The 25,105-nt window shown below is 58.3% G+C and overlaps 2 protein-coding genes across 7 annotated transcripts; both read left to right on the top strand.

Moving 5' to 3' along the window:
- Positions 1 to 1,788: 1,788 nt before the first annotated feature.
- CD79A (CD79a molecule) lies at positions 1,789 to 5,212 on the top strand. Of its 2 annotated transcripts, none has more exons than XM_010981457.3 (5): positions 1,789 to 1,997; positions 3,351 to 3,647; positions 3,903 to 4,021; positions 4,583 to 4,651; positions 4,788 to 5,212. In XM_010981457.3, exons 1-5 carry the CDS (start codon positions 1,904 to 1,906, stop codon positions 4,899 to 4,901), a joined length of 693 nt encoding a protein of 230 aa, XP_010979759.1. In that variant the 5' UTR covers positions 1,789 to 1,903; the 3' UTR covers positions 4,902 to 5,212. The 2 variants fall into 2 exon arrangements, with proteins under 2 accessions (XP_010979759.1, XP_010979760.1); XM_010981458.3 differs by having other exon boundaries at positions 1,825 to 1,982.
- Positions 5,213 to 6,186: 974 nt separating this feature from the next.
- Positions 6,187 to 25,022, top strand: ARHGEF1 (Rho guanine nucleotide exchange factor 1). 5 transcript variants are annotated; one of them, XM_064489393.1, is made up of 32 exons: positions 6,331 to 6,466; positions 9,616 to 9,791; positions 10,726 to 10,771; positions 10,857 to 10,940; positions 11,436 to 11,549; positions 13,491 to 13,589; positions 13,776 to 13,818; positions 14,031 to 14,277; positions 14,719 to 14,748; positions 15,024 to 15,123; positions 15,267 to 15,363; positions 15,443 to 15,478; positions 15,715 to 15,852; positions 16,970 to 17,075; positions 17,713 to 17,724; positions 18,333 to 18,500; positions 18,783 to 18,928; positions 20,525 to 20,671; positions 21,007 to 21,089; positions 21,303 to 21,428; positions 21,524 to 21,638; positions 21,759 to 21,859; positions 21,997 to 22,074; positions 22,292 to 22,367; positions 22,456 to 22,623; positions 23,156 to 23,243; positions 23,363 to 23,449; positions 23,788 to 23,855; positions 23,942 to 24,028; positions 24,307 to 24,470; positions 24,555 to 24,657; positions 24,879 to 25,022. In XM_064489393.1, the coding sequence occupies exons 3-31, from the start codon at positions 10,739 to 10,741 to the stop codon at positions 24,636 to 24,638; spliced, it is 2,925 nt and encodes a 974-aa protein (XP_064345463.1). In that variant the 5' UTR covers positions 6,331 to 6,466; positions 9,616 to 9,791; positions 10,726 to 10,738; the 3' UTR covers positions 24,639 to 24,657; positions 24,879 to 25,022. The 5 variants fall into 5 exon arrangements, with proteins under 5 accessions (XP_064345460.1, XP_064345461.1, XP_064345462.1 ...); XM_064489390.1 differs by lacking the exon at positions 9,616 to 9,791 and having other exon boundaries at positions 6,187 to 6,466; XM_064489394.1 differs by lacking the exons at positions 6,331 to 6,466; positions 9,616 to 9,791 and adding an exon at positions 7,502 to 7,681.
- Positions 25,023 to 25,105: the final 83 nt, after the last annotated feature.

Genomic DNA, 25,105 nt, shown 5'->3' with positions numbered 1-25,105 from the left:
GCCAGGAAGGATGCTCTGACAGAGCTGAATTCCTAAAGGCTGCAGCGTCTGGACCTAGGCTTCTTCCTAGGTGCAGGTCATAAGGAGGAACTGAAGCAAAGAGGGGCTAATGACCAGCTATACAGCGAGGGGCTCAACAGAACAAACACCTGGGTCCCTGGAGGGAAGAGGGGAGGGTCTGGGGGCCAGAGAAGAGGAACTGTGTCCTAGGAACTGTGCTAAGCACACTGTGTGATATTCTTACAGCCTCACAAGTGGGGTTCTGGGAGGTGGTGCTGGACATTGTGCCCAGATTACAGGAGGAGAAACTGAGGCTGAGACAGCCAGGCAATTGGCAGAGCTGAGATTCAAACCCAGAAGTGTGAATTCTTGAGGCCCACGTTCTGTGTAGGTGACAGTTGCCCTTTTTTAAAACTACGAAATATATCAAGCATGCAAAACAGCGTACATAATAGTGTAACACAGACCCATGAGGCCACCACTCAGCTTAAGAAGTAAGAATAAAACTAAGACAGACCAAGACCTCTGCATACCCTTCCCAGCCACAACCTCCTCGCTTCCCCTAGAGGTAACCCCTCTCTGGCATGGGGTGTCACTCCCCTGCACGGGTTTGCACCTTTTCTGCAGACACATGTGTCCCTAACGGCACATGATGTTTTGCCTTTTGAAAACAAGTCAGCCAGATCCTGCCATAGTACGTTTCTTCTCATTTTCTTGTTTCTGAGATGCAGCCTGGTTGACAAGTAAGCGCAGCCTCTTCTCCGGCCGTGTGCTACTCCATTGGCTGACTCTACCTTAATGTATCCATCCCTTCTGTAAGTGGTCTTTCCGTGTTTCCTCATTTTTCCTACCAAAGATCTCCCTGCCATGAATTTTCTCCTAGGTGTCTCCTTGTGTGTGTGAGAGATGGTCCCCTAACTGCTCATAGACTTCTCAACAATCTCATTTCATTCTCCTCCCCCACCCCTCAGGCCCCACTTCCCTCCCACATGACCTGAAATGATGCTCAAAGGAACCCGGGCATACATCAATGACTTGGAATACCTGCTCCACCACCAGACTGAATGCTGGACAAGTGACAGTGATGGCGTCCCCTCTCTGTGACAGCATCAGTTTCCTCATCTATAAAATGGGGGGTGGACCACCCTACCTGCCTGGAGGGGGGCTGAAAGGATGTCAGGAAAGAGCCCATCGTGACCTTGGGTACCGGGAGCATAATTCGTGTCACAACACCAGGGAGATATTTTTATCCTCATCGTTTGGATTAAAAATGCCTAGGCTCAAAAAGGGAAGCCACCACCTAGTCACCGAGCTGGTGGACCTGCCTCACTTACTCCTCATGAACATTAATAGGAACCAACATTTACTGAGCACCTATGTGCCAGGCCCTGTGCTCAGTGCTCTGCATGCACAACCTCTTAAAGTTCGCTTTTCCTACCCCAAGAAGTGAAGACACAGAGAGAGGACAAGTTTTACCCAAGGCCAGTTGAGGGGCAGAGACCAAATTCAGGATCACACACGCGCACACACACACACACATATACACACACACCTGCTGCTCCCCCTGCATATGGCAGGCACTCCAAAATCTGGCTCAGTCAGACTTCCTTTCCAGTGACGAGCCAGGCCTTGAACCAACCTCTTTCCCCCACCCAAGCACACTTCTCTCAGGGGAATTGTGGTGGCCACAGGTGCAGGGAGCGGTTCCTCTCCACTCTCGGCTTGAAGACTTCGGACAGGGGCTGCCCCCCCGCCCAACAGCCAGAGGGCCCAGCAGTGGGGCCAGTGGAGCCCATCTCCGCAGGGCTGGGCAGGAAGTGGGGCGGGGCTTGGGGCTCGGCCGAGGTGGGATCTGGTACCCCAGTTTGGCTGCCACCCAGACTAACCAACTCACTAGGAGAAGATGCCTGGGGGTTCCACAGCTCTCCACACCTCACCTGTCACCACTTTCCTCCTCTTCTTGATCTCCGCTGCCAGCCTGGGTACGTGGCTAAAAGGCAGGTGCTGGGGGGAACTGGGAGGCTCTTGAGAGGGTGCAGGTGGTGGGAAGGGTGCCGGGATGGGGGTGGGGTGGGCAGGAGAGGAGCTGGCAGGAGGCGGGCTGGAAAAGACCCCGTAGAAACTGCATCTGTCTGCTTGACTGTCCAGCAGGCTTAGGGGAGGCTGGAAGGGGCTCAGCAAAGTTGAAGGGGCGTCCCCTGTGTAGGGAGGCAAAGGCAAGGGATACCTTCCCCACCCCCTCATCCCCCCAGATCAAAATAAGGAACTAAGGTTGCCCTTGGCTGAGCTCCAGAGCTAGGGGCAGGAAGGGGACTGTGAGTAGCGCTCAGCTTCAGGGGGAGAAAAAGCTTTCTCCTTCTCTGCCTTGAATCGCAGTCCCCAGCCCCTACGTAGGGAGCCCCTTCTCGGTGCTGGAGGAAGGGCCGAACTGCCCTCTTCCCCTCCCTCATGTGCAATGCCAGCTGGCAGGGCTGCAACCACCCTGTTTGACCGAGTTGAGAGAGCTGGCCAGTCACCCCAAGTTCCACTGGGAGGGGATTGGAGTCCATGACCCCGAGGTTGCTACCTCTTTCCCCACCTCTTCCTTTTTCTTTCTTCCTTACCTCTCTCCTCCTCCCTCCAGAAGAGGCAGAGCCAGCCATGTGGACTGTCCTGGGGGGGGCAGCCGAGAGCTGGGGCTTCCTGGAGCAGCCAGCCTGGGCCACCCCAGCTCCCTGTCGCCAATCACCTTGCTGAGGCCCTCAGCTAACCCCCAGCCCAGCCCACAAACTGAACTCACTGGGCCCCGAGCTCCACACATGCAAGTTATAGAGAACGAGGGAGTGAGGGGCGGGCCCACGCTCACAGGGCAAGGCAGGCCCCCAGACTGGCAGCAAGAGGCCCAGGGGCAGGGGGCCAGGATTCCAACCCCCGAGCAACTCCTGCTGCCCTAGGCCTCAGCTGTCCCACTGGTAAAGTGGAATAATGAGAGAACTGACTTCTAAGGGTTCTGTAACGATTATACAAAATACATCAAGTGCCAGGTGTGGGGCCAGGCTGGGGCTGGGGTGGGAAAGTAAACCAGGAAGGCCTTCTGGAGGAGGGATGCCCAAACTGGTTCTGGAAGGAGCTGGCTGGGCAGGGGCACGTCTAGTGCCAGTGAGTTCAGTGGGGACAAAGCACAGAGCGAGTGTGGAAAGGGTGGCAGGAGGTAGCTCTGGAAAGGAGAGAGGGGACCCCTAGGGGTGTGTCACTCACTCCCCCCACATCCCACCCCTCTCCATGCACACACAGCCAAGAGAACTGCAGCTGCAGGGGCCAGGCTGGGCCTGTTTCCCTATTCAAAGTCCCTGACCCATCTGCCTCCGCAGGCCCTGGGTGCCAGGCCCTGTGGGTGGACTGGGGCCCACCATCGGTGACGGTGAGTGTGGGGGACGAGGTCCACCTCCCGTGCAGACACAATGGCAGCAGCCCCAACATCACATGGTCGCGCATCCTCCAAGGCAACAGCCTCTTGTGGCCCCTTCAGATAGACCCCTCGAACCTGGGCTCCAAAGGCGAGCTGATCATCCAGCAGGTGAACAAGAGCCACAAGGGCATATACAGGTGCGAAGTCACAGAAGGCCAAAATGTCCAGCGCTCCTGCGGGACCTACCTCCGCGTGCGTGGTGAGTGCCCGGGCTGGCTCCGCTGTACTGTCACTCCGCAGCTGGGGACTCTGGCTTCTCATCTGTGAAGCGGGGATGGAGCCAGTGCTGGCATCACGGGCATCCTCATTCCCCATGGTGTCACACACAGGGGCTGATTTTCTCACCAGCAAAGTGGGGGCTTCGGTGGTGGTCTCAGGCCTTGTTGGGGTCAGGGCCAGGAGGCGAGGGTGAGCAGGAGATGCTAGGGCTCTGAGCAGCACCCCCTCCACACAGAGCCTCTCCCCAGGCCCTTCCTGAACATGGGGGAGGGCACCAAGAACAACATCATCACAGCCGAGGGGATCATCCTACTGATCTGCGCCGTGGTGCCCGGGACGCTGCTGCTGTTCCGGGTGAGTCACCCCAGGGACCGGCGGCCCCCTAAGTCTGAGGGTCCCCACCTAAAACTTGGGAGAATGACAGCACCCATCTCACAGGGGCTGGGAGGGTTCAAGGAATTAATATAATGAAAGCATTTTAAATGGTGCTGGGCCCAGAGGGGGAAATCCCTGCTCAGTCTCCCCTCAGGGTTGTCCTCAACAACCCACCACCCCTGCCAGGGATGTCTCACTCTCCCCCTCCCCCCAGGATTGCTGTAGCCTCCAGATGTAGCCAAGGCCGGGGAAGGTGGAGGCTGATGCCCTCCCAGAGTCTCTGATCCACACCAGCCTCTCTTTAGGCCACAGAACAACAATAGCCATTTACTATTATTGGGGTTGTTATTCGTGGAGAAGAATAGGCAGTAGCGACAGCCAAGAGGACGCTGGCTTGGACCCAGAGAGACCTACCACTTACAGCATACGTAGCTTTGGGCATGTCCCCTACCCTCTTGGATAAAGCACCTCCTGGCCTCCATGAGGGTCTGAAAACATATCCCCTCCCCCAACTCACGGGGGCTCCCAATCCCCCAACAGAAACGATGGCAGAACATGAAGTTCGGGGCGGACATCCAGGATGACTACGAAGACGAAAATCTTTATGAGGTGAGTGGAAGGTGGGGACAAGTTCAGGGCAGGTGCGCTGTTGGGGAGGGAACACACGAGGTTCCTTCCTGCAGTCAGCTGGGGGCGGGGCCCTGGCCATCAGGCAGTGTGGCCCACCACCCGGTTTCCACCCCAGGGCCTGAACCTCGATGACTGCTCCATGTACGAGGACATCTCCAGAGGCCTCCAGGGCACCTACCAGGATGTGGGCAGCCTTCACATTGGGGACGTCCAGCTGGAGAAGCCGTGACCCAGCGGGGGCCACCCTGCCGGCTGTGCGCCCAGCCCTTGTCTTACCACACTTCCCTGGAACCCGCTCTCTTTTCACAGTCTTTCCTGGGAGTGTCCTGACTCAACTTCCTTCTAGACTGTTCTCAAACCCTCCACACACCCTAACAATCCTCCCCCTGCCACCTTTCCCAGGTTCCCCCACAACCAGCAGGTAATGAGCCCTTAATCGCTGCCTCTAGGGGAGCTGATTGTAGCAGCTTTGTTAGTGTCACTTCCCCCCTCCCTGCTCTGTCATGGCCACTTAGTGATAATAAATCCTTCCCAACTGCAGACCTTGGCAGGAGTCATGGATCTCGTGGGGACCACCCCTGTTCCTATTCTGGGGCCCAGGAGCCCAGGACCCCAGGCCCTCATCCCCCAGCCCCTGCCCACTCCCCACACCTGGGACCAGGTAGCCAGTCTTGGCTGCCCCCTGAAAGAAAAAAGAAATGTCTTGGGAGGGCCCCATCCCAGGCCATGTGCCTAAGCAGAGGGGGACACACAGGGGACCAGGGACCTAGGTAACTTTATTTATGCATACTTGAGTCCCCCAAACACAGGGGACTATCTGGTGGGACTGGTATTGAATTCTGCCTATGACCACATCTGTTCTCTGGGAGTGGACTTATAGAAGTGAGATTTGGAGTCTGTGGCCCTAAACTGGGGATGATGGGAAGGCCCAGAGGCAATGACAGAGAGGGACAGAGAGACAGTTTCTGAGATAGAGAGGGGAAACTGAGACAGAGACAGTGATGGAGACACAGTAAGTGAACTGAAGGACAGTGAGGGGACTGGGCATCGGCAAGAGACAGGAGGAAGAGAGAGAAAGGAAAAAAGGATACACAGAAAAACAGACATGGAGAGGCTGACCCCTGAGACTCTAGGGAAAACAGAGGAGTTGGGGAAATGACTGATGGCGATGCAGAAAGATCCAGATCCAGAGATGGGGAGAGAAGGCTCTGAGGGAGAAAGTGACAGAGAGGAGAGACAAATGGGAGGGAAAGACTCCAACGGAGAAAGGGAGAGACAGAGACAGAGAGAGGGACACGGACAGAAACACACACACACAGGCAAAGAAGAGAGGAAGACCAAGAGACACACAGAGACCGAAAATAGAGTAGGTTGCTGCGCAGACTGAGGCGGACGCAGGGCCCCCAGCCTCGCCAGGGAGGTGTCGGCCCACGTCAGGCCGACGTGAGAAACCTGAAGCCCGCGCCCCGCCGGCGGACAGACGGACAAAGCCGGGAGAGGTCGGGCGGGGGCGGGGGCGGGGCGGGGCGGGGCGGGACGGATGCCCGCGGGTCCCGGGCGGAGCGGGGAAAGGAGGGGCCACGAGGGCGGTGAGAAGGGGAAGGAAGCGGAGGTGCCGGGCGGGCGCGGGGCGCGGGCAGGAAGCGGGGAGGGGCGGCGGGGCGGGGGCCTCCGGAAAAACGCCCCAACTTCCTGCCCCGCCAGAGCCAGGAAGCGGGAGCCGGGACACCGGGCCCGGGATCGCGGAGCCCGACCTCGGGCGCCCCGCCGGTCACGTCCCCGCGCGGACATCAGGTACACCGTCCCCGGCCCCGCCCGGCCTCCCTCCCCTGGGCTGGAACGGGAAGTGGCGAGGAGGAGGGAGGGGGCTGGGTGCTGCCCGCAGTGGAGGGGCCTCCTCCCGGCCCCGCTGAGCCAGCAGCCGCCCATCCCTGGGCCTCAGTTTTCCCATCTGTCAAAGGGGACAAAGAGAGGAGAACTAATATTTGCCGAGTGCCCAGTAGGTGAGATGAGGGCTGTGAACTGGGGGTCAAGGCCTCCCAACTATCCGGCGGAGGACGGATGATCACTCCCACTGTACGGGTGGGGAAATTGAGGCCCAGGGAGTAAAACCAACTCGTCCCAGGGCACACATATCGTGAGACCTAGAGGAGGTGGGATTTGAACTCGCAGGTGCTTTCCGCTAAGCGCCATCCTCTAACTTTGCATGCTTTAGAGCCACCCAAAAAGAAAAACGACAATAACAGCGCCATAGGCCGTTGTGAAGCTGAAAGTTGCAGAGCGCATTTGAAAGCGTTTTTTGGAAAAGTCCTTTTCTAGGCCATGAATTATATTCTGGGGGGTGGGTTGTGGGGAACAGAACAGGAGATCTTTCCCCATTGTACAGATGGGAAGACTGAGGTCCGGGGGGACGTAATTACTTTTTCCAGGTTCCACTGCATGTCAGATGGTAAGGTGTTCTCAAACCGAGGATTTTTGTTTTGCAGCCCCAGCGGAAAGTGTGCGGGGGTGGGGGTCAGTGCGAGGAGAATTAATGTACGAGCGTTGGGAATTCAAATGGTCCTAAATTAGGGTGGCTAGATTAGGGCAGGGAGCCCAGTCTAGGGGCTAAGGGCCGGGGCGACTCGTAGATCTCAGATTGAACCCGGGTCAGGGAGCTGGGACCATCCCTATCTCCTGCCTGGGGGCGGGGACTAGGGGGCGGGACCCAGGAGAGTGATGGGGGCAGTCGAGATACGGAAACTCCAGCCCTCCAAGGCAGGCCAGAGCGGCCCTATCTGGCCAGCGTGGCTCAGTGGAGAGCTAGAGCGGCCAGCAGGAGGAGTAGAGTTTCCTGGGCAAGAACTTGGCAGGAGCTGGGCTAGAGCGGCTAGAGGGAGCAGTGGAGCTGGACGCAAAGGTGGCCTGTGGGGCGGCTAGAGCGACTCGGAGGCGGGGGTGGGGGTGCCCAGAGCCGGCGCGCGGAGGCTTCGGTTCGACCGGCTGCGGTGCTTCTCCGACCTGGAGCAGGTGAGGGACGCGGCCCCCGGCGGGCGTCAGGCCCTGGCTCCGCACGTCCGCCCCAGCATCCCTGACCGTGCACACTGCCACGTCCCCTGTAGGATTTGGGGCCCGTGTACACCCGCCACGTCCTACATGATTTGGGGCTCGTGTAGACCCTCCACGTTCCATGTAGATTACAAAGTTCTACAGACCCTCCAGGTTCCTGCTAGCCCCCCTCCTCATGGAAATCCAGCTCCTTACGGACGAGGGGTTCCCATAGATCGATAGCATCCCCTGTCATCCAGGGCCTTGCAGATCCTGGATCTCGGGGACCCCCACACTCCCCTATAGAATTCTGATCCCCTTTTAAATCTCCAAAAGTCCCATAAACTAGCTATTTTCCCTATGGAATCCCCAGGATCCTTGTAGACCCACCATGTGTCAGATAGACTCTGGGACCTTATGCATTCAAAGGACCCCTTATGGACTCAGCTTAACAACTGTTTTAGGTTCTTTAAAACACCCAGAGATTCTTGGAGACCAAGGTCATCCACTCAATATCTTACAGACCCTGAGCCCCGCACAGAACCCAGGTGCCTGTGTAGTCCCTCACAGGTGCCTGCTCTGCTCTAGGACCCCGATCCCTAAGGACCTTATATACCTGCCCTCATCCCTACAGCCCCATGCATACAGCACCCCCTCTGCTGGATCCCTAGCCTTGTCAGTTGCCTATAGATCCATCTGACCACTTCAACCTATAATTCCGTAGCTTTTGTGGGACCCTCTCACCCCCATCTTCTAAGTAGCAAACGTCCCCAGCCCCACCCCCAAAATCTCTGAGCCTAGGCCTCTGTGGAGCAGCCAAGTCCAATTTGCACTTCTGCCCAGGCCACAGGGCTTGCATACCCCTGACTCCCAGACACTGTGAAGAGACCTGATGTGTCTCACCTTTGGTTCAGATTTGTTTTCTAAGACTGGGGTGGGGATTCCCCATGCTCTGAGGCAGCACATTCTGGGAGTTGAATGTATAAACTCTGGAGCCAGACTGCTAGGATCTGAATCCTGGCTCTGTCTCTTATGAGCTGTGCCTCAGTTTCCTTCTCTGTAAAATGGGGATAATACTAATAAGAAGACTGACTTCATGGGGTCACTGAGAGGATTAAGTGAGCAATACCTAGCAAGCAGTAATGCTGTGCCTGGCGTGGATTTAATGGCACTAAGTACACATCAAGTGTTAGCTGTTATTTCGTATCATTGTGACGAGGGATAAAGGAGATGACAACATATCAAGTGCATGATCCATGGCCTGCCTGGCACCTAAGCGTTTGCTCAGATAACATGTATCCTCTCCTTTGCCCCTTTGGAATCTCCCCTGCCTGTGTCGAACTTTTCCACCCCTGAGTGTGATGAGCAGGGACCTGCCCCCCCACCCCGTGTCCATGCTCATGCTTTCCAGCCCAGAAGTTGCAGCTGGTGGCCTGGTGAAGGTTTTCCATCTCGGATGGGAGTACTAATAGCACAAGGTGCCTGTGGTGATGAGGGTTCAGGGAGTTACTCCTCGAGACGCACTTAGAGCAGTACTGCAAGTGCTGTGAAAGTTCAGCTCTCATAATAAATAATTACGATTATTTTTCCGCCTTGGTTTGCAAATTTATTTATGTGAACATTTAACAATGCTCAAATCTTAAATTACCCAAGCGTGGGTGTTGGACAGATACACTTAGTGAAAAAGGATAAAAATGAGGCCTGCTTGGGTGAACCCATAGGATGGTATTTGGACACTCCAGAAAGCATCATTGTTTAATGGTTGTAATCAGAATCACGGCTGCCATTTATTGAGTGCTAGGGAGGAGGCCTGCGGAAGAGGGAGAAGGGTGGGTCTTCAGCAACTGGAGTTATAAATAGCTTTGGGCTGTGGGGAGAACCCCCCCCACTGGTTCACCCCACCCCTGTTTCCACAGCTCCTTCCCGCCTGACACGGGCTCGAGTGGCGTTAGTCAGACTAATTAAGGACACAGAAGATGTCGGTGGGAAGACGCAGGGAGAAGTGGAGACTCTGAGGGAGACGAGATGGGAGAGACAGCGAGAGATGAGAGAGAGAGAGGAGAGACAGCACATGAGACAGCGACTCGGACAGGTGCGGGGACGGTGGTGGCAGGACCCAGAGGTGGGGAGACAGAGGCAGAGACAGAGGGGGGAGATGGAGCAATAGAAGCAGGAGTGGGGTGTAGTGGCCGACGGGGGGGGCTGGGGAGGGAGGTGGGAGGGGACGCAAAGACAGCGACGGTGGGGAAAAGGAGACAGGTGTGAAGGAGAGAGAAAATGAAGAAATGGGGAAAAAAGGCAAATACATGAGGCAAACTCAAGGGAGAGACAGCCAGGGAGAGCTGGCTGGGGAAAGGCAAGCTGGCAGACAGACGGACGGACAGGTGGACGTAGGGAGAGGGAGATATTTGCACCTTGGGGATGAGCGGTCTGAGGACCACCCCATATTTTCTGGGACTGGAAGGCAGAAAGATGCCAGGTCCCTGAGGGAGGAAGGTTCAGAGCTTTGTTTTCTTATGTGGAGAGAGTTGGGGGTTGGGGGGTTTGCCGTTGTGATTTCCTGTCACAGGAAGTGGGGCTGGTGGGTTCAGAGGCAACATCCTGCCCCAAGCCTGTCACAGGTCAGAGGAGAGCCCCCCACACCCCAGTCATCTCCCTCCTGGCTCCCCATTAACCTTCCCAACTCTGCTTGCCTCCAGGCCCTGCCTCTCCAGGACCCGCCCCCAGCCCCCTCCTCCATTCGGGACCCAAAATTGCAGGCTCTCATGGCCACAGCTCTCAGGGACCCAGGCTCCTAGCCTCCAGCTTCCCACCACCACCACCACAAGGCCCCCTGTCCTTGGGCTCCCCGCCCTGGCTGGCCTCTGAAGGGCTCTTTGTCGCCACACAGAGGCCCCATTGAGCTGTGGAGGCCAGGGTGGGGGGGAGGCTGTTTACTCACCTTCGCACCTGGGCCAGGAATCTGTGAGTAACCACCCTCGGCGCCTCCTCCCCACCTCTAACCACGGCCCCTCCTCTTCCCCCAGCCCGGCAGAGCCCATGGAAGCAGAAGACGCTGTCGCCCGAGGGGCGGTGAGTGGAGCAGGGGTGGTGACGGGACTTGGGGGCTGTGAGGTGGGGAACACCCTGGGTTGAAGCCATCCCTCCCCTTCCACAGGCCCCGGGGCCCCCCCGGCCTGGCCTGGTGCCCGTCAGCATCATCGGGGCTGAGGATGAGGATTTTGAAAACGAGCTGAAGACGGTGAGAGGGAGGTGGGATGGAAAAGCTTCTTTCTGTCCCAGGGGCCCCAGCCCTAAAGTCCATCCTCAGTGTCCCCTCAGGCCTTCTGTCCTGTTCTCCATCCTCAGATGCTGTCTCTGCCTCCTCTCACTGCCCATCTCTCTTTTCTTTAATCTTCCTGGTACCTACTTCCTCATCCCCCAACCCCATCCTCAAGGCCTCCCATCACAGTACAGACTCTCACCTATTTACTCTAACCCCAACTTTTATTTCTGCCCCCACAACTGCAGCACAGATCCCCGTTCCATCTCTCCTGATTTCTGTCCTCATCACTCACCATTATAACATGAAGTCTCGTCCATTTTCCCGCCCCTGACTGCCACTCTCACGGCAGAGACACTGTCAGCACCCCCACCTCCCAGCTTGGATCCATTGGGATGTGCCAGGAAAGAGAGAAGGTCAGTCCCAAAGACCTTCCTCTGCTCCCCGCTGTCTCACTCTCATCCCCGCCCCCAGAACCCAGAGGAGCAAAATAACCAGTTCCAGAGCCTGGAGCAGGTGAAACGGCGCCCGGCCCACCTCATGGCCCTCCTGCAGCACGTGGCCATGCAGTTCGAGCCAGCACCCCTGGTGAGGGCAGGGCTGGGTAGGCACGGGGAGGAGGGGGCTGGGACAGGCTGCAGTGTTCAGTCAGTTAGACCAGTGAGAATGAGCCGGGAGGGTCTGGAAGACAGATGTAGAACACACAGCTTGAGAGCCAGGAAGCCAGCCATGTGAGCCAGACAATGTTGCAGGTGCCCGGGCTAAATCTCAGCATTCAGTGGGAACAGGCAGGGTCATGCAGAGCCACGAAGAATCCAGCAGCCTGGCGGAAACCATGCCCCCGCCCCCTTCCGGGCCCGTGGCAGTATCACCCATCAGTGACAGCGCCCTTTCCCACAGTCTCTTGAAATCAGATTCTCCGTGCAGCCTCAGCAGGTGCCACCAGTCAGTCCTTCGGGGCTGATGGTTGGGAGAGAGCCGTTAGCCTTCTCAGTTCTAGGCGGCACAGCAGGCTCTGGTCCAGAAATAAGAAAACCACTACAAGCTGCCCACGAGGCAGAGAGAATGTAACAGATGATCCGGAAGCTTTGTATCAGGCAGAAAATACCAAAGGTGTATGGATGCGGAGCCATGCCATCTGGAAAACCCCTACAGAGTCTAGAGAACCCAGCAGGTGACTTAGGGAGCAAGAAGCCACAGTGCTGGCTGGAGGGGGCTCCGTGGACCAGGGTCCCATCCCAAGAAGACCCAGTGCAGCTCAGCGCAGGCTGGGAGCTGGGGTTATTCCAGGGTACTGTGTTGTACTGGAAACGCATAGCAGATCCCTCCAGAAAACAAGGAGACTGATGGAAGTGGCAGGGAGGGACACCTGGGGACCCAGAGAGAAGGGTGCATCGACTGACATCAAAGCTTCAGAAACTGGCAGCAAATCAGGAGAAAATTGCCTTCTTTCCAGAAGGGTGGCTGCCACCTCCCCTGGTGCTGGAGGCTCTGACCCTCTGGGCAGGCGGGGTCCCCCTGCTGAGCCTGAGGGTTCTAGAACTCTAGCTCCTGGAACTTAGCCCAGGGGTTGTGCTGACTGCTGTATCCCTTGTGGAATGTGGAAACTGAGGCCTGGCAAGGGCCAGGGGTTTGGCTGAGGTGACCCTGATGACCTTTGGCATTTTGAGATTGGTCCTCATGCTGCTCTCACCTCATTGGCTGGGGAAGCGGCAGGGAGATAGTTGTGGTCCCCGGGGCTGTTTCCTGTTGGCCTCTCTTGGAGGTTTGCTTTATGGGGGGTGGGGAAGGGGCGAGCATAGATGACAGGGGCAAGTCTTTAGCACACTGAGACCATGTCTCTTACCTGACGAGAGCCCCCAGAAGCCAGGACAGGTTGGAGGCCCCACAGCATTGCCAGCGTCACCTAGCACAGGGCTGCTGCACAGGCAGCCTCAGGGAATGCTTGATGAATGAGTGAGTGAGTCCCACTTGTCCATCTGTGTATGTACCCAGCCCCGCTGTGCACTGGGCCTTGTCTAGGATACAGATGAATCAGAACCTCCCGCCCTATCCCCCAACACTAACCTTCAAGTAACTCATGGAATTGCCAGGCAGTGGAGAACAGCAGACAGGCTGCCTGAAATCCAGTCCCAGCTTTGCTGCTTACTAGCCATGTGACCTTGAGCAAGCTCAGTTTTCTCATCTGTAAAATGGGATAATGATAGTCCTCCCCCTGGTCAAACAGGTTAATGCATATAGAGGGTTTGGACAGCATCAGGTCTGCACCCAGCACTCGTGAGTGTAGCTGATGGTGGTGGTAGCAGCAGCATCAGGGAGGAGACAGACCACAGAGAACCATTTCACAGGAGAGAAAATTAGCTGCTGTGGTGGCCCCAGGAAGCTGTGAGAGAGGCAGGCGAGGGCCTGGTGTGGGGATGGTGGGCATCAGGGAGCACTTCCCAGACAGTGTGTGCCCCAAGGCTTTCCAAGGGGCATTGTGGTTCAGGTGGGGTGGGAGGGAGGGCTGTCACGCTCTGTCTCCCCCAGCTCTGCTGCCTGCATGCGGACATGCTCGGCCCACTGAGTCCCAAGGAGGCCAAGAAGGCCTTCACAGATTTCTACCACAGCTTCCTGGATAAGACTGCGGTGAGAGACACCTTCCAGGGGCCCCAGTATCCCCTCCTCTTAGCCCTGGACAGCCACCCTGCTCCTCTCTCCACTGCTCCCTCCCCTCAGAGCATCGTCTGGGACCTGGGCTGCCATCCCATTGACCCCATCACTGCTCCCTTTGCTGCTGAGTCCTCCCCTCACTCCATTCTTTCTCCTGAACAGATTCTTCGGGTGCCGATCCCTCCCACTGTGGCCTTTGAACTTGGTAAGGACTTCGGGATGAGGGAGCAGTCTCTAGCAGGGGCCAAGAGCCCCAGAGAGGGAGGCCACATCCTCCTGCTCCCTGGACAGCAGAGATTCTTTCCTTCCTTCCTTGTGGCCACGGCAGCCAAGGAAGCATGGCTGTCGGAGTCCAAGGGTGGGAAGGGAGTCAGAGCCCAGGGAACTGGCCCCCATCCCCAGCCCCTGTCCCTGCAGACCGCACACGGCCTGACCTCCTCCCTGAGGACGTCCAGCGACAGTTCGTGCATGAGGTGGTGCAGAAACAGCAGCCAGTTGTCAGCCAGCAGCTGGAGGACTTCCGCTCCAAGAAGCTCATGGGCATGACACCCTGGGAGCAGGAGCTGGGCCAGCTGGGGGCCTGGGTTGGGCGAGACCGAGCGAGCTTCGAGGCCAGGGAGCGGCACCTGGCTGAGCGGCAGCTGACCCACCTGGAGGAGATGCAGTGAGCGGGGCCAGCCCCTCCCCAGCAAGGAACGCCCTCTGCTGTCTGCTTCCCTTCCGTTCCATTTCCGGGCTCTCCTCTGCCATTTCCGGTTCATTTCCTAGTGTTTAGGTTCTTCCTCTGACTTCTGGGCCCTACCACCAGCGTTTTAGTCCATCTGGTTTCGCGTCTTCCCTTCCCACCTCTGGGGTCCCTCCTAGTTTCCGGGTCTTGTCATCTGGTTCAGGCCTGAGGTTTGGATCCTGTTCTTGCAACTCCCATCAGCCCAGATGCGAGTCTATCCTCCCGTGATTGGCTTTCCCAGCTGCTTCGGCAGTCCCCTGTCTGCCTCTCCCGTCTCCCTGTCCCAGCTTTGAAGGGGGCAGCAATCCGGACATTGGTGCTGGGTGGACTAGGACCCCAGGCTTAGCAAATTTGTCACAAACTTCTCTCTTCTTACAGACACACCTTATCTGGCGATGAGGAAAAGAGGTGATGGAAACCGAGAGGCTGGGAGGGAGTTTAGGCTCCTGAGCCTGAGGGAGGAGGGGCTGGGGGCCTAGGGGTTGAGCCACATCCTTGGCTCCGTCCTTTAGAACCCTCTCTCTCCCCTTTCCTCAGAGATGCTCGGCAGGAAGTGGTTGTGGGGCTGGGGTGGGAAGTTAGCAGAGGGGAATCTGTGAGGGCGGCAGTGTACCTGCGTCCATTAGAGCGTGCACGGCTGTGCACGTCTGCACTTCGAGGTCCTCACCGTCCCCTCCCTGCAGTGCCGCTGTGGTCAACGCCATCAGCCTGTACATGCGCCACCTCGGAGTGCGGACTAAGAGTGGGGACAAAAAGTCGGGGAGGAATTTCTTCCGGAAAAAGGTGCTTCCCCAAGCGCCCAAACCTGGCCCTTTCCTCCCCAGAGACCCTCTGGGGAGCCTCGAGACTCTGCAACTCTGGGGTCTAATTCCTCTTAGTTGGCGTCTCAGCAATGTCCAGCCCCACCTCCCCCTAACCTTCCACAGGTGATTGGGAACCGGCGGTCGGATGAGCCCACCAAGACCAAAAAAGGACTGAGCAGCTTCCTGGATGCTGCCCGCTGGAACCGGGGAGAGCCCCAGGGTGAGGTGCCTGGCTTCGGCCCTGCCCCGACTTCCCGATGCATGCCGCCCCCACCTCATGGTCCCATCTCTCTTTTCAGCCCCGGATTTTCGACACCTCAAAGCCGAGGCTGATGGTAATGGTCCTGAAGCCAGAGCATCCATCCTGAGGACCTAAGAGGGGAGGGAGGAGGACCAATTGAGTCTGAGGGAGGACGGACTGGCAGCTGGGACTCCTGGGTCTGAGAGCGGAGGAGGGGTGTCCTGGGTGAAGGGGAGGACGAGGCAGAGCCAGCATCTTGGATCCCCGGGTTGTTGTGGATTAGAGTCTCTGGACTCTTATTTCTCTCTTTTTCCCTCAATGTCTTCCCAGCTGAGAAGCCAGGCCTTACAGAACGGAAGGCGGGCCTGGGGGTGCCCTCCCGGGATCGGAATATCGGAGCATCAGGGCAGGACACCCCTGGAGTTTCTCTTCACCCTCTGCCTGGGGACAGCCCTGACCGGGAACCAGGTGAGAGTTTCCTGGGCCACCAGCAAAACCACTCCTTAGTCCTCTGCATGCCCCTCCCTGCTCCTGGAATAACCACCCCCTTCCCTCAGTTTACCCTTTTCACAGCTTTGCTGCCAGGCTCTGACCTCTATCCTGGTGACGTGTTTCCCCACCTCTTCGGACTACATTTCCCATCAGCCCCCACAGCTGAACCCCACAGGGTTTGTTTCCCAGAACCCTCTCTGTTGCCAGTCAGCCACTTAGTGAGCCCTGCTGCCCCCGTGAGCTTCATGCCTCAATCCTTGTGTGGCCCTCAGCCCGCTGGATCTCAGATAGTTACCTGGCCAGGCCTGGGTTCACATCCTGGCTCTGCACTTTACTTGGGTTAGAGCTTGGAAGTCACTCACCTCTCTGAGCCTCAGAGAGGCTTGGGGAGGATTTGAGCGGTTAAGAGTGGACTCCGGGGTCAGCTGCCAGGGGTGAATCTCTGCCCCACCACTTACCGCTCTGTGATCCTGAGCAAACCCTTCCCACCTCTCTGGGCTTCATTGTTCATGTCTGTTAAATGGAGAAAATGATAGTACCTGCCTTAGGGTTGCTTGCAGGATGACAGGAGATAATTGATGGGAGGTACTTAGCTCACTGGGGGGGTCTAGGAAAGCTGTGGGAAGGGTCAGTGTTATTAAAGTTGAGGCCAGTGGGCTACAGAGAGATGCTCTAATCTATGTGGGCAGAACAAGGAATATGGCCCCCTCTGAGCCTCAGTCTCCTCATCTCTAAATGGGGTACATTCTCTTCCTACAAGTCTGGGTTGAGGGTTGGGAGAGTGAGCAGATGTGGAGGCACGAAGGGCAGAGCATCCAGTCTCCACCCAGAGTATGCAGTTGATACCTAGTTTTGAGGCATCTTCACCCACCGCGCCCCAGCCTACCATAGCTGTGTTCTCAGAGGTCATTCCATCCATCCATCCCCTACTGAGGTACAGAGCAGCCACTTGGTATCCGCCAGGCACTGGCTGGCTTTAGCCCCCAACCCAGATTCTGCAGCAGAGGAACTAAGGTCCCCATGGTGTGGAGCTCACTGTGGCAGGAGTCTTCCAACCAGCCTTGCTCTCCCTGCCCCCTTGTTGCCCCTACAGGTGTAGATGCCCTCCCGGAGCTGGGGGACCCGCCCCCACAGGGCCCGGCCAGCCTGGAGACCCTGGCACCCCCTGAGAGCACCGAGGAGGGTGCTGACACAGAGAGGTGCCCAGGGTTGGGTGCAGGGGAGGGGCTGGGTGGAGGATCAGGCTTATCTGGGTGCGGGGAGGGTGCGTGGGGGTCGTTGCGCTGCCATTTGCACCTGCCTATCCCCGAGCCATCTCCTCTCTGCCCTGCTCCTCTCTCTTTCCGTCTTTCCCCTTTTTCTTCTACTTTTGTCTTTTCTCATCTCCCCTTTCCTTCTTCCTCCCTTTTTCCTTCGCTTCCTCTTCTCCTTCCTTTTTCACTGATTTTTTTTTCTCTTCTCCGCTTCCTCCCTCTTTCTCCTTTCCTCCCCCTTCCTCTCCCTTTGATGCTCCTCTCCCCTCACCCCCCACCCCCTCTCCACCCCTCCATCTCCTCCTGGCCCCCTTCCCTCTGCTTCTGCACTTTTCCATCCCTTCCCCCTTCTCTTCTAAGCCTCCAGCCCAGCCGCCTCGCTCCTGCCACCTGGTGCCCCTTCCCTCGACCCCCAACCCCTTTGTGCTCCATGCCCCGGGGGCCCTGTCCCCCTCACAGTTGGGGGGCAGGCTCTGCCCCCTGCCTGTCTTTGTGCTGCTGCTTTGGGGACCTTTGGTGGGTGGGGGAGGTGAGTTGGGTTCCATCTGGGTCAACCTCTGACCCTATGCCCCTCTCTCCCCAGAAGGTGGAAGAGGTGGGTGCCTGGGCCCTGGGTGGGGGGAGGGCTAGCCCCTCCCCCATTTCTCCCAGCCCCTCCCCTCTCCCCATGGGCCACCCCCTCCCCTTCACCCCTGTGAGGGGTGGGTGGGGACATCACCCTCCCAGTCGAAGAGCTAAGTATTGAAATCCCCCTTCCCTCCCTCACCTCCTGGCTCTGCCCCATCCTCCTGCCTCAGGGAAGGGAGGGGTCAGTCTTGTGCTCCATACTGGGTTCCCTTCCCCTCCCCCACCAATTTCAGTATCCCTCCTTACCACCCCCCACTGCCCCAACGCCCGACGTCCCACTGCTCCTTCTGACTCTCTCCTCTCTTCTGTTGCATGTTTGATCTCTGTCCTGGTCTCTCCCTGTCTGTCTCTGTCCTGGTCTCTCCCCATCTCTGTCCTGGTCTCTCCCCATCTGTCCCAGTCCTGGTCTCTCCCCTCCGTCTCTGTCCCTGTCCTTGGTCCTTCCCTGTCTGTCCCTGTCCTGGCCTCTCCCCATCTGTCTCTGTCCTGGTCTCTCCCCATCTCTGTCCCTGTCTTGGTCTCTCCTTGTCTCTGTCCTGGCCTCTGCCTGACTCTGTCCTTGGCCTCGGGGTCCAGGCTGTCGGGGCGTCTGGGGCGCTCGGAGAGCCTGCGGGTGAGTGACCGCCGCCGGCCTTCCCGGGGCAGCCTCGGGGCTAAGGGCCGGGGTGGGGGCCGCTCCCGGAGCGACGTGGACATGGACCCCAGCTCCGCCACGGCCGTGCTTGGCCCTGCCCGACGAGCCACGTACGTCACTCCTCCCCCCCCATCCACTGTGAGACAGCGTGGAGAGTCAGGGAGGCTGGGGTGGGGGTTGTTGCCAGAATTACAGAGAACTGGGTATCGGATGCTGAGGTCATTGAGGGCCTACAGTGGTCACAGGAGAGGGGTAAGAGGTTTCTTTCCAGAGATTTGGGGGCTGGTCTGCAGCGTGGGCCACCCTGGGGGATGGGGTTGGACACGAAGCAGTCAAAGGCTCCTCCCTGGGACCCCCTGAGCCAGGACCCTAAAAAGACTTCTGTCCCACAGCCCTGAGCCTGGAGATGAGGGGGAGCCGGGACGGTCGGGACTCGAGCTGGAGCCAGAAGAACCCCCTGGCTGGCGGGAGCTCGTCCCCCCAGGCACTCTGCACAGCCTGCCCAAGAGCCAGGTGAAGCGGCAAGAGGTCATCAGCGGTGAGTGCCACCCCTTCCAACCCACTGCGGCCGAGGACACAGCGCACATGCAGGGAGATGTCCACCTCAGTGTTGTTTACAACAGGCTGAGCTTGAAGGCAGCCTGTCTCTTACCACAGAGGACTATTTGTTAAGTAAATTCTAGAAGCCTCCACGGAACAGGGACGCAGCAATTGAAATGACGTTTCCAAAGAATTCTTCGTGGCCCAGGCCAGAGCTGGTGTTAAGAGCCAGAAACGGGCTATGAAACTGTATTTCTAGCATTAAGCCTTTGTTTCCTTATTTGTGAAACATGGACAGTGCTAGTTCTACTTCAAAAGACTCCCGAAGTGGGGGAGGGTATTGCTCAGTGGTGGAGCACATGCTTAGCATGCACGAGGTCCTGGGTTTGATCCCCAGTACCTGCATTAAATAAATAAATAAATAAATAAATAAATAAATAAATAAATAAATAAACAAACTTAATTATTATCTCCCCCCCCAAAAAAAGCAAAACAAAAAAATTTGTTTTAAATGTCACTTCTTAAAAAAAAAGACTCCTGAAGCAGAAGATAAGACGGTTGGTGAGCACTGTCATAGTGGTGGACACAGGGTGAGAGCATTTGAATGTGACCCCTATTATTACTATGATCTTGAGCGCTCAGGGGAGAAAAAGATTCCCACAGGGAAAAGTTTGAAAAAATAATCAATATGTTAGTGGTGCTTCGCTTCGGGGCAGAGAGACGGTGGGAATCTCGTTTTCGCCGTGATTCTTTGCTGTGATTTCAAATTGTGCATGTATAGAGTGGGGCTTGGCAAATGTAGAGGACTTTTGGGAGCTCATCTGGAAGTTAGTTTACAGATTACTTAATAGTAGGAAGGGTTCTCATTCAGAACTTGGGGGCCATATCCTTCTGAGGATATGATCTGTCTGGAATGATGGTAATATGCACTATTGTGCTTTCCAGCACAGTAACCATCAGCCACATAATGGCTGTTGAGCACTTAAAGTGTGGTGGATATAACTGAGAACTGAATTTTGCATTCTGTTTTATTTTAATTAAGCAAAATTTGGCGAGCTGTGTGTAGCTAGTGACTACCATGTCAGACAGCATAGCAGTTTCTCTCAGCAGAAAAAACGTGCATGTGTAACACACAAAATCAGACATTTAGTCTCCAGGGACTTCTGGGGCCCCTGGGAACTCAGGCGTGCACCCTCTGGGGGCCCCTGGATCCAAGGCCATCACCCTGTGCATTGATGATCTGGGATCCATGCCCCAGAAACTGACCTGAGAAACTTGGATGATTAGACACAAAACATGTGCCACAGGCAGTGAGGTGACCAACTCGTCCGGGTTTGCCGGGTTCAGCATTGAGGATTCCATGTCCCGGGAAACCCGTGGTACAGGGCAAATTGGGACCAGTGGTCACCCTCGCTGGCTGCCATGGCCAAAGCAGAAAGGCTGTGGGTGAAGGAATTCTCAGTGGCGATTTCAGGGGCAAGTGACTCCACCCAGTGTCCTGTCCCCTCCTCCTCATCCCCCAGCCTGCCTCTGAGACTGTCCCCCCATAGCTTGCACGCTCCCCAACCATGCCTCCTGCCTGGTGGCCCTGCAGAGCTGCTGGTGACGGAGGCGGCCCACGTGCGCATGCTCCGGGTGCTCCACGACCTCTTCTACCAGCCCATGGTGGGCGCGGGCTTCTTCCCCCTGGATGAGCTACAGAACATCTTCCCCAGCCTCGACGAACTCATCGAGGTGCATTGTGAGTGCAGGACTGTGGCCCTACTATGTGCCCCACTGCCGGCTCCCTCCTTGGCAGCCTCAGCAACTACCCTGGAGCTTAGCACGGTCTCCTTGCACACCTATGACAACGGGCAGCCTCTGTTCTAGTACTGGGAACCCCCCCAGAACCCCAGAGCTCCCCTTCTAGGGGCACATCATCAACAAGCATGTGGTGGGGGGAGGGGGCGGCCAGGCTCACCCCCAAGGATCAGACATGCCCAGCTGCAGCCTGACCACCCCCCAGCTCCTGACCAGCTCTGCATACAATCTTGCCGGTCCTGACAGAGCACCCCCTTTCCTCTCTGCTCCCCACAGCCCTGTTCCTCGATCGCTTGATGAAGCGGAGGCAGGAGAGCGGCTATCTCATTGAGGAGATTGGAGATGTGCTGCTGGCCCAGGTGAGGTCGCCCAACCCAGCCTCCCCCACCCCTGCCCACCCCCACGGAATCCAGGCCCCAGGAGGACAGGTCTCAAGCCTCACCCTGCCCCACTCCATGGCCCAAGGGTCTGGGTCCCTAGCCCTGTCCTCCTATCTAGGCTGCCATCCGTGCGAGGCCCTACTCCTCCCAATCCCACCTGAGACACCCTCCCTGGCCTGAATCTTGCTGTAGTTTGATGGTGCCGAAGGCTCCTGGTTCCAGAAAATCTCCTCCCGCTTCTGCAGCCGCCAGTCATTTGCCTTAGAACAGCTCAAAGTCAAACAGCGCAGGGATCCTCGGTTCTGTGCCTTTGTGCAGGTGAGGCGGGGGTCTGGGCCCCAGGGTCTGGGGGCAGATGGGCTGGGGGCGGCGTTTGGTCCCCGAGGCCAGCCCTAGCACTGCCACCCCTGCAGGAGGCCGAGAGCCGCCCGAGGTGCCGCCGCCTGCAGCTGAAGGACATGATCCCCACGGAGATGCAGCGTCTGACCAAGTACCCGCTGCTTCTGCAGAGCATCGGGCAGAACACAGGTAGCAGCTGGCCCCACCCCACCCTTCTGGCTCCCAGCTCTCCTGTCTCTAACCTTGGCTGCAGGACTGGGAGCTTCCAAGGTTGGGGTTCACCAGGGCTGGCCTCCTCCTTGTCTGCAGAAGAGCCAGCTGAACGAGAGAGAGTGGAGCTGGCGGCTGAGCGCTGCCGGGAAATCCTGCATGACGTCAACCAAGCCGTGCGAGAGATGGAGGACCTGCTGGTGAGCCTGGGTGGGGCCCTGGGAAGTGGGGTGTGCCTGGCAAGGGCCAGCTGGCCCCCGGCTTGTCCCCCTCGGGGTCACTGTGGGTCCACCCTAGCCCTCGGCTTGCCCCTGTGACACCCCCTTCCCTGTCCCAGCGGCTCAAGGATTATCAGAGGCGCCTGGATTTGTCCCACCTGCGGCAGAGCACCGACCCCATGCTGAACGAGTTCAAGGTGTACCCCCACCCTACCCCTCCCCTCCCTTCCCCTTCCCTCCACCCTCCCTGGCCCTGGGGCTTCTCTGATAATACACGCAGGAAGCAAGAGGGGCCCCCTCAGTTCTGACCCTCTTCTCATTCCCAGCCGGGCAGCTACTCCTGGCCCCATGGTCGGCCCCCGTTCCCCTGCCCTGCCCTTGCCTTCGCCAACTATCACTCCTTTCTGCCTCCAGAACCTGGACATCACCAAGAAGAAGTTGGTCCACGAGGGCCCGCTGACGTGGCGGGTGACGAAGGACAAGGCTGTAGGTGAGCACCAGGACAGTGAATGGGGGATGCAGGGCGGGGTGTCGGGGTTGTGGGGGCTGCTGAGCACAAGCCTGGCCACCTCCTGCAGAGGTCCACGTGCTGCTGCTGGACGACCTGCTGCTGCTGCTCCAGCGCCAGGACGAGCGGCTGCTGCTCAAGTCGCACAGCCGGACGCTGACGCCCACGCCTGACGGCAAGACAATGCTGCGACCGGTGCTGCGGCTCACCTCTGCCATGACCCGCGAGGTGGCCACCGGTAAGGGCCCAGGCGCGGCTGTCCCCCAGAGTAGGGAGGGAACCCCTTAAAGAGCCGGGCGCGCACATCCTGGCAGAGGGAAGGCCTGGCAGCCTGAGGCCGAGGCTGTGAGAGGGAGGCCCTGGGCTGGCCAAGCTGGGGCGCCAGGCTGGATGGTGGATTTTATTAAGAAAAGTGGGAAACTGCCCCAGGTTTTTGCACAGAGGAGCAACCAGTTCTAACCAGTATTTTGTAAAATCATTCTGGCTGCCTCTTGGGAGTTATAGGGGGTTGGTGGGAGCCAGGAGCCCAGTGAAGGGCCCCAGTGGTGGGAGCAGCTCCTGGGGTTTTGTAGGTAGAGCCAGACTGATGACTCGTTTCCTGATTAAATGAGAGAGGGCTCCAGAGGGGGCAAAGGAGGGGTGAATTGGATGCTCGGAGCCCTGAGGGTGCCACCCTTGTGGGGAGCTCCCCCAGCCTCTAGCCCAGGCTCAGGGAAGGCACACATTGGGGTGACCCTGGCTCTGAGCCCCGCCTCTCCCTTCCCCTGCAGATCACAAAGCCTTCTATGTCATTTTCACCTGGGACCAGGAGGCCCAGATATACGAACTGGTGGCGCAGTCCGTGTCGGAGCGGAAGAAGTGAGGGGGTCTGGGTCGTAAGAGTGGGTGGAGGAAGCCCAGGCCCCAGGGTGGGGCTGGGAGGTCCTGGCACAGGGTCTGGGAGCTCTGACTGCCCAAGGGCTGGTCTGTCTTCCCAGCTGGTGTGCCCTCATCACCGAGACTGCTGGATCCCTGAAGGTCCCTGCCCCCACCTCCCGCCCCAAACACCGGCCCAGCCCTAGCAGGTGAGGGGGGCCAGGGAGGGAACCGGAGGGCCGGGGGTGGCTTCCTTGTGTGTCCCCAGAACCTGAGCTTCAGCCTTGTCTCCATGTGAATACATGTGCATCTGTGTGTGTGTGCTTGTATAGTGTGTGGGCTTGTTCGCCAACCCCACCACGGCCTGTCTGTCTCCTCCCCAGGCCTCTCTGTCTTCCACTGGCCAAGCCTCCCTGTCTCCCTGTCTCCCAGCCTCGACCTCTGTCTCTGTCTCCGGACCTTCCTGCCTCCCCACCTCCAGTTTTCTGTCTCCCTGTCCCTGCTGCCCGCCAGGGCTGTGGGGTCACCCAGCACTTGCTCCCCCCAGCATCCGTGAACCCCTGCTCAGCAGCTCCGAGAACGGCAACGGAGGCCGAGAGATGCCCCCAGCTGACAGTGAGCCTAGAGGGGCGCTGGGTGGGAGCGGGGTGTCCACAGGAAGCCCGGCCAGATCTGAGCTCCCTCCCCACTCCCCCACCCAGGCCGGATGGAGAGAATCTTCAACGCCCTCCTGCCCTTCTGCAGACCAGGCCCTGAGGGCCAGCTCGCCACCAAGGCCCTTCAGAAAGGTAGCTCAGCCCCTTCCTTGACCTTTAATTCAGCCTCTCCCTGGATCTGTCTCCATCCTTGCTGCCCTCCTGTCCTGCCCTGATCCCAACCCCAGCCTCACCTCAGCACCCCCTTTCGCGTCCCCCAGCCCCTTCTGCAGGTCTGGCTAAAGGGAGGTTCACTCCTGCCCGCAGGCCCCTGGCCTCTTTCCCTCCCCTTACCCCCCACCCATCTCTGGCTGACTCCCCAGTCCCAGCCCGAGTCCCACCTCTGACTCTGTCCCCTCACCCCTGTCCAGTGCTGTCCCTGAAGCAGCTCCTGTCTCTCTCGGAAGAAGACAGTGGTGCAGGGCCTCCCCTCGAAGGGGATGGGGTCCCAGGGGGCGGCCCCCTGAGCCCAGCACAGACCCAGGACGTTCGGGAGTTGCTACTCAGCCTGGAGGAGACCATTAAACAGCTGGAGGTAGTGGCCTTGGGGGCGGTGGGGGAAGGAAAGGGCTGACTCAGTGGAGGGACCCTTCTCACTGATGACCAGCCCCTCAACCAGGAAGTGGAGGAGGAGTTCTGCCGCCTGAGACTCCTCCTGTCTCAGCTTGGAGAGAACACTGTCCCCCAGCCTGGCTGTACCTGAGGCTCCTTGCCCCAGGCAGGTGAGTGGGGCACTGGCGAACATGAGTGGGCACCTCAGGAGCTCACCACACCACAGCCCCATCCGATTCTGTCTTTGTCTTCGTGACTCTCCCCCCTCTGCCTCCTGTCTCCATCTCTCTTCTGTCCATTTCTGTGCTCTTTCCCCACCCTCCCTTGCTCCCTGTTTCTCTCCGTCTCTCTCCCCATCTCCGTCTCTTCTCCTGCACACCCCCCACCCCAGGCCTTTCTCAAGAAGCAGAGGACGTGAGGGCCACCCGCCACTGCACAGCTGCCGCAGCATCTCCAACCCCAAGGGCCTGAGGAGAGGGAGCCGGGCTGCTGGGGCCATGCCTGGGGGGCCCAGCTGGGATCACTGCCCCACCAGCCTCCCACTGGCCTCGGCCTTCTCTCCCTTCTGCTTGGGGGACTCAGGGCTTCATTTCTGGGGGGTATCACCATTCCTAGGCC

This window comes from Camelus dromedarius, chromosome 9 (genome assembly GCF_036321535.1).
Source record: "Camelus dromedarius isolate mCamDro1 chromosome 9, mCamDro1.pat, whole genome shotgun sequence".
Lineage (NCBI taxonomy): Eukaryota > Metazoa > Chordata > Mammalia > Artiodactyla > Camelidae > Camelus > Camelus dromedarius.
The sequence above is the reverse complement of the archived record's forward strand: the minus strand, read 5'-3'. Positions and strand labels throughout refer to the sequence as shown.